At 43.1% G+C, this 11918-nt stretch overlaps 2 protein-coding genes and 1 long non-coding RNA gene across 3 annotated transcripts; 1 reads left to right on the plus strand and 2 right to left on the minus strand.

The window, feature by feature from the left end:
- Positions 1 to 926: 926 nt before the first annotated feature.
- LOC135616865 (glucan endo-1,3-beta-glucosidase 7-like) lies at positions 927 to 3292 on the minus strand. Its single transcript, XM_065116563.1, has 4 exons — positions 3055 to 3292; positions 1740 to 2734; positions 1363 to 1642; positions 927 to 1289 (listed from the first exon to the last, which is right to left on the minus strand). The coding sequence occupies exons 1-4, from the start codon at positions 3119 to 3121 to the stop codon at positions 1252 to 1254; spliced, it is 1380 nt and encodes a 459-aa protein (XP_064972635.1). The 5' UTR covers positions 3122 to 3292; the 3' UTR covers positions 927 to 1251.
- Positions 3293 to 5344: 2052 nt separating this feature from the next.
- Positions 5345 to 6792, plus strand: LOC135582550 (uncharacterized). The gene is made up of 2 exons (XM_065116564.1): positions 5345 to 5901; positions 5976 to 6792. Exons 1-2 carry the CDS (start codon positions 5454 to 5456, stop codon positions 6596 to 6598), a joined length of 1071 nt encoding a protein of 356 aa, XP_064972636.1. The 5' UTR covers positions 5345 to 5453; the 3' UTR covers positions 6599 to 6792.
- An 878-nt stretch (positions 6793 to 7670) lies between these two features.
- On the minus strand, positions 7671 to 11539 carry LOC135616866 (uncharacterized). Its single transcript, XR_010488521.1, has 2 exons — positions 9247 to 11539; positions 7671 to 7967 (listed from the first exon to the last, which is right to left on the minus strand). It is a non-coding gene; the product is annotated as an uncharacterized LOC135616866 (long non-coding RNA).
- Positions 11540 to 11918: the final 379 nt, after the last annotated feature.

Here is an 11918-nt window from a genome sequence, read left to right on the forward strand (position 1 = left end):
ATCCTTTTTTTTTTTTGTATTGGGGACTTGCGCATGGCTGCGATGCTTGTTTTTTTAGTCAGACCCAACGTATGACTTGACAATTATCTCTAGGGTCGGTTCAAACGAAATCCAAATTGAACCGGCTCGATAGTTTTTCGATTCCAAATCGAATCGATAGCTGTTTTGGGTGATTCAGTTTTGGGAATCAAAATCAATAATTTCAGTGTTTGTTCGAAAGTAATTATATCAACAATAGTCTTAAGATAAATATTTATATATATTTTTATCAATAATAACTATGGAGAAAATTTTTAGTATAAGACGATGAAGCCCATTCGAGTTGAGCCTTGAATTAGTTAAGACTCAACGGTTGGATCGAGGAGAAAAAATAAAAACAAAACATTATCCATGCATACTAGATCCTTTTGTCTAGTAGAGTCTTTCTTTTCTATCTAAATCAAATTAAAATTTTGATTTAGATAGAAACAAATAAATCTAAATTTTTGCTAGTACTAGATTAAAAAAATTGATATAATATAATTAGAGAGAGTTGTTTCACAGTATTCTCTATCTATCCACCTGTGTCGGTTTCGAGTACGAGTATCCTTGTGTTGAAGGTCGTTCGACCTTTTCCTAGGAGTATGGTATGGATCAGGACATTACAATGATTGATTATCTTATAATATTATCAATTTTAATCAATATTTTATGTCATTAGACTCATTACATATACGGAAATACATCCACTTTTAAAAATAACATTGTGATAAAAACATTTAAAAAAATTATAATTTTTTACTATTTTAAATTATTTTTTATTTTTATATTTTTTTATAGAAAACCTAAGATTCTATTTCAAGGTTACATATTGACCAATTTGTACCGAAGTTTGTTAAAAGGTTAAATTATATTAAAAAGAGTTGAGATCTCATTCTCTGTCACTCTAACATTGAAATGGTTGGTATTTGATCGTAAGCAGCTTGTAAAAGCCATAACCACATGCAACATGCTCACTTGTTTCTTTTGTGTCTACATGTTAATCTATACTGCATAAAAGTTACTAAACCTTTCAATTCTAAAGATGACACACACACACACACACACACACACATACACGCCCAAAAGCTTCAATTATTTGAACCTCCCCCCCCCCTCTGATGGGAGCTGTACTCATTCTCCCTTTCTTGGTTTATTTGCCGTCCTTCCACTACCTTTTGTTCTTCTTTACAGCAGAAGAAAACACGCTTCTTTCGGCTACTCTTACCTCCATCAACTTCCTGCTCCAGAGTAGACGCACGTTGCATAGCCTGCAACATCATAGAATCACAACTTTAGATCGTAACCATCGATCGAATTGGTTGTTGAGCAGGATGGACGTACTGGGATTGTCCCTGGTGAGGACGGCGGTCTTCCGGAAGTCGCAGTCCCAGCCGTGCCGGCCGGTGTTCTGGTACAGCTGGTTCATGGCGTAGGCCGCGTGCGATCGGACGGTGTTGGGGAGGTAGCACGCCCCTCCCTCTTGGATCGGACGGCAGTCTACTCCCTGCTGCGCGCACGCGTAGTCCAAGTTCGCCTGCAGGTCCTCGTCTGTGGCCTCCGCCTTCGGCACGCACCATCCTGCCGTCGCCGGCTTCCGCGCCGGTGTTCCCGTCGAGTTCCCCTGCAAGACCAAATCAATGCTTCGAAGTTCGTATTTATCACGTACGTTGTCGCATTAACCATGCAAGACTGGCGTGAGCCGAGCAACCTTGTCCTACCTGGGTGGTTCCGGTCTTGGCGAGGCCGGCGTCGTAGACCGGAGAGAGGTCGGCTCGAAAGAGGCCGAAGGATCGCTCCGAGGTGGGGCCGGGCTTCAGGTCCTCGTCGTAGAGGGCGAAGATGTACGTGTCGACGGATCGCCCGGGCATGAGGGGCGTCCCGGCCATGGACCGCAGATGCGCCACCAGGTTGACGTTGAAAGCCTTGGCGTTATCCACGGTGGCGCCGGGTTCGTCCTGGTCGCCGCGGTACGGCCACCCTGTCTCTGCCACCACGACCTCGGCCTCCGAGAACCCGGCCGCCGTCAAGGCGGACTTCACGGCGTCGAGCTGCGCGTCGAACATGTTGGTGTAGGTGAGTTTAGATCCGGCGTCGAACCGTCCCGGGTTGGGCCGGAAGAGGCAGAAGGCGAGGGTCTCCGGCCGCGGGTCGCTCTGGTACGCGAAGTACGGGTACGGGTTGATCATGAACGGCGCGCCAGTCTCTCGAAGGAAACCGAGGACGCCGGCGAGGTTTGAGGTGAGGTCGGCGCGGAAGGCACCCGCGGAGGGGGGCTCGGAGCTGGCCAGGACGGCCATGGAGTGCACGGTAGAGACCTTGATTCCTGCGGAGGGTGCGGCCTCGGAGAGCGCGGAGTGGAGGTTCCGCATGGCGGGGAGCAGCTGTGGGCCAAGGGATGCGTCGCCGGGGGCGAGGACCTCGTTGCCGACGGACACAATGGAGATGGCGGTGGCGGGGAGGAAAGGAAGGACGTTAGCAGAGACCCAGCGGCGGGCGGCGGAGGGGTCGGAGGCGAGGGAGGGGATGTCGCCGTCGGCGGCGCCGATTATGACGGAGATGTTGGTGCCGGCGAGGGCGCGGAGAATGGGGGGGTCGGTGCCGTATAGGCGGATCTTGGAGATAGTGGTCGACTTGAGGAGACGCGCCGTCGCCTCCGGCGGGGGGAGATTGTCCGCCACCTCCCCATAGTTCACCCCGACGAACGACTGCGACTCTTCCAACCACAAAAGCAAAAGAAGAGCACAGTTCAACATTAGAAAAGGCTTACATTTTGTTTCAAGATAAAGCTTTTCTTGACCAATAGTCTCTTCCAGCAATTTCTTGTGTTGGAAAGACGAAGAAGAACATCAAAAATCCAATTTTTCATCAAAAACCTTCTTTAGTCTTGAATTGAAAAGAAACAAGAACAAACTGACGCAAAAAGACAGCTAAATACGTTTATTTCGATTGCAAGTCTTATGAAAGAGAGACATTTTATTTGACTTCGCACACTTTTCGCAAAAGAAAGAAGAACATGAGAGAGATAACAATTACCAGCGAAAGGGAGGATGAGAAAGAGAGGAGAGATCACGAGGAGAAAGAAGCGACTCCTGTACGACATGGCGTGAAAAGAGGCAGAGAGCCGCTCGGAGAAAGAAAGCACGAAGCCTTAGGCAGGGCGAGACGGAGGAGGACGAGACCTCCCTTGCTCTTGATAAAGAGGACCGTTGGGTTCAAAGAGACGGCTTTTGCGGGAGGAAAGCAGCGATGCCCGATTCAAGGATTTGGTGACTTTCCCACGTGCAAAGAAGCCAACGAAAGATGCCGGTAATTAAGAAGCCAAGGCGAATCCGACAGCCACGTGGCCCTGGTTTTTGACCACCCCAGAAGTACCACGCCGAAGGCAAGTGTACGTTTGACTCACTCCGTGATCGGAGCCGGAAGAACTCGTGAATGACCAACCAAAGGCACTCCCCTCCTTTGTAGGTAAATTTAGCTGTTTTTTTTCCTCCTCCTCCTTTGCCATGAAACAGGGGTGTCAGATGGGACCAGATCTTTGAGGTATGATCTCGATCCAACAACACATAAATTGACTATTCTTGAGAGGCATACTTGGTGTGTGTGTGTGTGTGTGTATGGGGGATTGGAAGCAGGAGGAGGTTTAAGAAAAAGGTGGTTGATTCATGGCGAAGAAAGCATAGCTTTCAAAAAGCAAGAAAGAAAGCATTCCATTCTAAAGTAGTTAGCTGGGAATTAGATACCTTGCTGTATTTTTGTAAGACGAGTGACTTCTATCCAGCTGTTCTCGATCCACCCAGCAGCTCAAAGGTCTTTTCTGCAACTATATGGGCTTCAATTCAAGTAGGGTTAACCAAACTAAGGCATGCAATGTGGGGTAAGTGTGTCAGATTGTTTTGCAGGAATTCTGACTTCACAGGGACTGTTGAGCTGCAAAGATCTTCTAATTGAAAGATTTTCTACTAAGATATGCTTTCTACATTTGCTTTTTTCTGCTTCCACTCAGATAGCATGGCGATATTGCATCTATCTTTTCCATATCTCGGAATCTGTCTGTGCCTTGGGATTTTCCATATCCCATTTTCAAGATTCTGAGAGGGAATGTGTTGTCACATTTAAGTCAAGATAGTGCCACCTTGTCATGGACATGTTGATCTGCTAGCTGTTAAGGCATGCAACCTTCATGCTGTACAAAATCGACATGTGTGTATGCTCAAGAAATCTAGCAGCTAAATTTGGTTCTTTCTTAATGTCAGTATAGAGGTTTTACATGCTGCTTTTTTGCTAAGAGTTGCAAAACAAGAACTCAAAGTCTTGTAATCTTGTGTCAGTCATCTGTGCCAGAGCCAAATGCTGATACCCATGAATCATGGTCAATTTTTCCCTCCACCTCGAACAAGCAATCTTCCCTTTGGTTATCATCTGTACATGAGCAACTACTAAAGCATCCATTATCTGCAACAGCAGTTTATTTTCAGTTCAAATGAACTGTATAATCTCATATTTTGGTGCCTCTGATTTGCTGAGGAGTTTTGAAGTTGTCAGAGGTGATCATCCACTGCTTTGTCAGTCCATCCAAGCTTCTGAATTGCTTTCTGCTCTATGTTGGCAAAAGCTGGTAATCACTATTTGGGGACTTCTCAAGTCAATCTGTTTTACAATAGAAAACAAATAAAATCATGATCTGCATTCCAATATGATTTTTAACAGTTTCTAAACTTAATCATTGTTTAATGGTTTCAACTACATCATGTGTTATAGCAGATGGATGATGTAGGTGAGGTGAATCCTGTCCATGAACTCCACATGCTACCTGATTCTGCACCTTCAAGTTCATTTATCAGGATCAACCTCTCGAGCCACTCAGCAGAAACCTGTGGATGACAGCCACCCAAATCAAGAATGCAAATTCACCAAAGACAGAACACAACCAAAACTGGGGTTTGGAGTGAACTGTGCCCTGCACTCCAGGCTTGAACAAAAGGGCCAATTTGTCTGCTATTCGAAGAAATCGACCTCTCACATGGAGCTTTGGGTAGCTAAAGCCAATGCAGCGCCTTCCTCCTGACGAGGTGATAAGAGTTCTCTTCTTTTCTGCTGGTCTGAGGACCTTATCAGGCCAATGCAACAGCCGACTTGAGCTCCACTGGACCCAGGCTGAACTATCTCTCTCTCATGCAGCTACCACTTACATGACCATAGCTTCTTTTGGGACCTGGAATGCCTCCAATAATGGGTGGCCAGAATCCAATGCAACAGTGGAACATATCCAAGCAGAACATAAACCAAAGTGGAATGGAATCTTCTCCTCTCAAAGGAAGGGTGGTGTTTTGTTTGAATTGCAGTTACGGTAGCGCACGAGTGTGTGTGGCTCTCTTTTCTTATCTTCTTCGGCTCCTCCGTCAGCATAAACACAACTCTAAAGCTGAAAGATTATGTGTTTTGGGCTTCCTCTGTTTGCTTCTTGTGTCAGAGCTTCCCTCCGAGTCATGTCTGGAGAAGAAGCGCATCAGAAATCCATGGCGGACTCGGCATGGCTGGAGGAGCTGCAGTTGCCTCAGGTGCTGATCTCTGAGAGAGTGCGCTCGTTGCATGCGACCATCGAGCAAGAATGGGATTACCTCCGGCGCAGCGCGTGCCAGACCGCCGCCGGCCGGGCACTGTGGAATCACGTGATTCGTGATCCCCTGGCTGCGGTGCTTGCAGGAGAGAGCTACCTCAGAAGCCTCTACGAGAAGATGAGGCAGGACAGGCTTAGCGATGCCCGAGAAGTCTCGGGGGTGATTCTGGCAGTACGAACTCTTTGGTTCGATTCCAGGATCGAAGCTGCCATCAATTCCTTCGGCGACAGGGGAGCTCATCAGGTGGTTCTTCTCGGTGCAGGTCAGTGGTTCCTCTTCCTTCCCCTCAGCATTTGCTGGCTTCGAGATCAATGCTTAAAGCCGTCGCTTCCGCAGGCATGGATGCGAGAGCTTACCGCCTCAGCTGCCTCAAGGAAAGCATTGTATTCGAAGTGGACTTCCCTGAGCTCTTGCAGATCAAGGTTTCCCTCCTCAAGGAAATGATGGCATCTTCCAAAGACCAACAAATCGTGATGATAGCCAAGTCCCTGGTCAGAGTGGCAGCTGACCTCAGGGAAGGGGACTGGATCGAGGAACTCCAGAAGCGTGGGTTTGTTCCTACAAGGAACACCGTGTGGGTGCTCGAAGGCATCCTCTACTACCTGTCTCACCTCCATGCCATGCAAGTTCTTGAGGTCATCGCTGCCAACTGCAACTTGACCCACACCGTCCTCCTCGCGGACTTCATGAACAAATCTTCGGTTTCCCTCTCCAACTCCACCTTCCATTTCTACAGTGACTGGCCAGACCATTTGCTGCCCACGCTCGGGTATTGCCATGTCAAGCTCTCACAACTAGGGGACCCTGATGCTCACTTTGGCTTGCTGCATGACCCCCAGAACCTGTTCAACAAGTTAAGGAGCTTGCCCAGATCCATGGAGACTCACCCGGAGGATGGAACACCATGCCGACGGTTGTACCTGGTGGAAGCCTCCGGAGGTCCAAGCCAGGATAGCTGATAGATCAAGTGATTCCAAGGAAGAGGAAACATGCATGTTCTGAGACATATACATAGTAGATTCTATAGTTCCATAGCTCCTCTTATTAATTTCCTTGATTCATGCATAAACAGAAACTTGTACCTGTTCTTGATTCATGTATATGTGCATAATGCACAAAGCTAGTGGAATGAATGGCAAAGGAAATTGCAAAACAGAGTGCCAAATGGTGGAATTTAAGGGTATTATCATGAAGCATGGTGGTGCCACCAACAGGTCATGTGCTAAGTTTTATCATGAAGCATTGCTGGTGCCCAGTTATCCATTCATTCTCTCCTGGAAACTGATCATCACCTATCTACATTAAGTGCTCAGCCTCTCTGGCACTCTATAAAGTAACGACAGGTTGGTGGTATCAAACTAAAGGAGATGGATGCCTGCAAACTTTTCATTTCTTCACATCATTTGAAAGATAAATCCCACCATTTTATGCATCTGATCTTAGCCAGTCAGCACAGGTCGAGATTGAAGCATCAGGCAAAGCAAAAGTATTGAAACAAAAGTTGGTAGACATTTGAAAGCCCAGTAGTTTTTGCAAGGTAAAAGGTACAGGATTTGCAGTATTTAGGGAATCATCCCTATACAAGTATTGCTCGAATTCATATTTACTTTGAAGGCAATTATACAAATCATAGAACTCAACATTTCTGCAAATGGTATAATGGATCTGTTTCAAAGTTAGATTCTTGAGTTCTCATGAGTCTGTTGTCCATCTTTTGTTCTGCACATCCAATTTTGAAGTAGCATAATATCAGATGCAATCTTTCTAGCTTAGCCAACTCGTGTATCATCTGTTTTCGGAGTGCTTAGTTCAGTTCTTAGCAGGAGAACTCTTTTTTCACTTCAACCAAATGAGCTATTGTAATTTTCTTAGGCCTTCATTGACTTTAATGAACTGATTACAGTATTGGAGAAGCAATGGCATCTACAGTCACACAAATTCCTTACAAGGAAGGACAATTTAATATGAAAACAAGAAATGCAAAATTCACCATGCTGAACATGGTGTGCAAGTCTTTGACAAACATCATAGTGATATGAATATATTGGCATTCTGAATATTTAGCAAATACATGCTGATATAGTGTGCAAGCCAACTGAATATATAGGGTTAATTTGATAAATAAGTTTTTTCATCCAAATAGGAATGATAGAACTAACACAACGTTTTCACTGAAGATGAAACACCACTAAGGTTTGATAAGAGCAATGGAGGAGGTAAGAATACATAAGTTTGATGATTGATTGACATTCCCTTGGTTGGCACAGCTGATACAGCAACGGGTTCTATAACTGCAGCGATGGCGTGACAGAAATAGATTAGGACCACCTGAAAAGTAAAGGAAATGATTAACTTCCGAGAAAGAAAAAAAACAAAATAGTCATTTGTCGCTTGCATATGCATAAAAATGAAATTAGTCTGATCAAGTGATCGACTTGTGGCAGCAGACACCATACTATGTTTCATTTCTTTACAAGAATGGCACCTCACTGTTACATATATACGGTAGAATGATCAGAATTCTAAGTAGTCCTTATTCCCTAATTGAATGTCCCAAGTGCAGAAATTGTCTTCTTTTTGACCTTTACCCTTGCAGTATATAGAAAAGGAAAGTATAAGATGAGAATCAAACTAGTAAAAATGACACAGATAAGAAGCAAAAATATTGACAAAACCAGATTTTAAGATGCTACATTACTAAGACCGATTTGTCTGAGGCACAGAAAGTGGTTACAAACTGGAGCAGACAGAAATACTTATCCAATTAACATGCTTTATGTAACAAATTCTCGCAATAATGAGACATAAACAATGCCTTTGATTTGGAGACACATTTATTGTTTCTTAGAAAACTTTCCATTTTGACCATGAACTGCTAAGCAAGGAAGTAGCCTGCATTGTCAAATTACATGATCATCATAAAGATGCAATTTTTATGAATATTAACTGGAAACTGGCACACTAAGAATCTGTTAGCTATTTTATAATTTAGGATTGGCACAAACAGGGATTCAATTACAGCTAACTGGACAGAATCAACTGAACCTGGGAAATGACTGTCCAAATCATAAATGAAATTCTAAAAACTTTTTTCAATTGAACAGGTATTTCTCAAAACAATAGTTTACAATGAAGTGTAGATGCAATTGATGTTTAGCATTATAAATATCTTTGAGTAGCATGGAATACCTTTCAGTCCTTGGTCTTGCAATAAAGCTTTGATGGTATCATTTGGAGAATTCTGATCTCACTCATTCTTATTCTTTTTACTCTTTTTTTTTTATATTGAAAACCAGTAGCAAAGTGACATCAGCTTCCTGGTGTGATGCAATTTAACTAATCCAAGATCAAAGACATATTGTCTCTGCCACATTTGAGCTTGAAAGGAATAACCATGTACTATTGCTCGACGATAGTGAAAATTCTGCCTCCAATTTCATAGTGCTATACTTATCAATCAAATGAGGTGATTTTTGCAATCAAATGGAATATGAAGCATGTGTGAAATCAATCCACTTGTTCATCAAAATATATAACAACTGATATACAATTTTCTACTTGTACAACTTCTTTTCAAGGGAAAGTAATAACTCATCAGAAGAACAACCTGGATGCCAATCATATCTGCTCACTAGCCATTTCTTGTAGACATCAGATTGTTCCCCATCAGCTTCACAAAAATTTCGACCTAGAATCCTACTAGGATTGAAGGGGAAACAACCACAAAGCTGAAGACCACAGGGACAAGCTCAGTTTGGGAGAGAAGGTTATTGTAGCAACCCATGACACCATGCTTGTAGATAAAATCCACCTGACATTAAACTTGCATTCTTTTGGAGCAGACCCCAAAACCTACCTATGTTTGTAGCATTCCTTATTAAGGAGGTAATTGTTGGGAGAGGTTCTACTGTTCATTTACAATTTCTCAGTCAGTACTGATTACTGTGCATCTCATATGAGTCAGAAATCACAATCCACATCTGCTATCAGAGTTTATTTTGTTTCTAGGACTTTCTTAAGAAACACTGCTCTAGTTATTCTAGCTATGTACCTAAAAATTTGATCAGAAGCATGCGATGTTACTTAGATTTTTGAGGTTGATGTTATGCAGATATGATATTATAGACATTAAATTTCACAAATGAATATTACTTCTTCATGGGTTCTACAAGAAATGAATTCAATAACTGAGACAGTAACTAAAATCCCTTGATGAAGCTAATTTAATCCTTCTTAACTCAAGACAGGTTTCTCCGGATAAGCTGATGACACGATTTTTTATATTTCTCAAAAACAAAAAAAAGAAGTCCTAAGATATGGTTATTGGGGAGGAATGAATGAAATATACGACAGGAAAATGCTGCTTTTGAGCAACATTCCTTTCCATTTGTTACTGACATTGCACTTCCAGCTTTAAGCAAATATTTATTGATCTTTGTTATATTAAGTTGCCTCCTATCTCCCTGTCAATGTCAGAAGTCTGTGCTAATACTGAAAAGTATACCTTGACCTAATTTTCTTTAAACGTCATGGACCTCATGCAAAGAGAATCACTCCAAATGCACTGAGCTAGTGAGGTGTCTTCCAACAAATACCAGATTTAATAATGTTTTGCTGCAACGATTCTTTTCTGCAGCCTCATTGCAGCCAAGTTGATAGAGACATACATTCAAACTCTCAATTAAAGGAGAAGTTCCTTATTCCCAGTTTGTGACTTGCTTTTCTCTTCTTCGATGACTTATCATGGCAAGATCTGATGGATTTTTGAAGTAATAACTTAGAACCTTGGTTGGAAAAGGACCGGAAAAGATCAAACCCACTCACAATTGAGAGAAGGTTACATCAATGCCTAACTACTATCTCAGCATTATAAGATGATAGCTCACAGTAAGGGATGCTAGTGGAACTCGATTCACATTCTTTAGCGACACTGAAAGCTTTTCTCCAATTCCCTCACCACCAAGTAACAAAAGCTTAGTTCATGCCATCATCAGTGTCGGACATGATTTGCTTTTAGACAAGTTAATGGTTGACAAGAGGCAATCACTCCATGAACTATTAGATACCAATTCTCAGGTGCTTTATTTCGCCATGTTTGCATGCAGAGCCAAACTGTCATGAGTGATGTGCCTTCCACAAAAGCCTGATGCAGCAGCAATCTTCTCTTCCTGATCAACCTCCACTGACCAAACAGTATCATAAACAAAGCGAACAAGTTAAATATTCTCCTCCATGATATATCACACTTAAGATGCTTGGTTACCTCATGCAGATTGATGCCTGGAGGCCACCATCTTCTGTTGTTAAACAACATCTCCTGACCCAATCTTATCCGAAACAAGCAAAAGAAAAAGAAAAGAAAGATGATCTCCACATAATCATGCACAAACCTCTCCTACTTCATCCTTATATGAAATCGACCTAAGTCACTAATAAAGTTTGCAGCGAGGTCTCTTCCAGCAAAGCATGATGTGACAATCATATGTTGATGAACATCTACTGGCCAAAAACTGGTCATAAACAAAGCAAACATACAAAAGATTCCCCTCTCCAGACAATCATGCATCAACCTCTTCTGCTTCATGCATAAGATGAGGCAGATTCACTAACAAAGCTTGCATGATGACCCTCTTATACCTCATTGAGCTCGTGCATCAAATCAACCATGCATTATTCACTAAAAGAGGGTCTGCAGTGAGGTGTTTTCCATTCAAATTAACATGCACAAGCTAATTTACCTAATCACACTTCCAAAAGGAGTCAACCCTTGGAAGCTTTGTCTTCTTTAAACAAAGCTATGGTCACCCATACATCAAAGCTCGCCCTTTTTTTACCTAATCAACCAAAAGATAAACCTTGACAACCAAACAAACAAACAAACGTTTCATCTGCACCTAATTATTTACCCTTTGCTGCGAGATGTGTTCTTATTCCACTGAACTCCACCCCCCCACCCCCCCTGCTTTCTGTGAAGCCACTCTTATCAACATGGCATAAAGTTTCAATTATGTTGCGAACCAAGTGGCGTGGAATCATGCACTTGTCGTCTCATCCAATTACGCGCAACAAGTAGACCAGGAACGTGTTCCTTATTCCTTGTCCACTTCCCTCTCCTGCTCCTGTTCGCTCGTCACAAGAGCCACACATGCATTGGTGATGAAGGCATTTGCTCACGCGCGCACTCGATCCACAAAGCAAAAGTGCAAACAGTTGTCGTCCACCAATTCTCCACCTCATCCAAACCCAAGGCGTCGGTTCCTGTCTCGGCCAGGTTACCAA

The sequence above is a fragment of the Musa acuminata genome, chromosome BXJ2-7 (assembly GCF_036884655.1).
Source record: "Musa acuminata AAA Group cultivar baxijiao chromosome BXJ2-7, Cavendish_Baxijiao_AAA, whole genome shotgun sequence".
Classification (NCBI taxonomy): domain Eukaryota; kingdom Viridiplantae; phylum Streptophyta; class Magnoliopsida; order Zingiberales; family Musaceae; genus Musa; species Musa acuminata.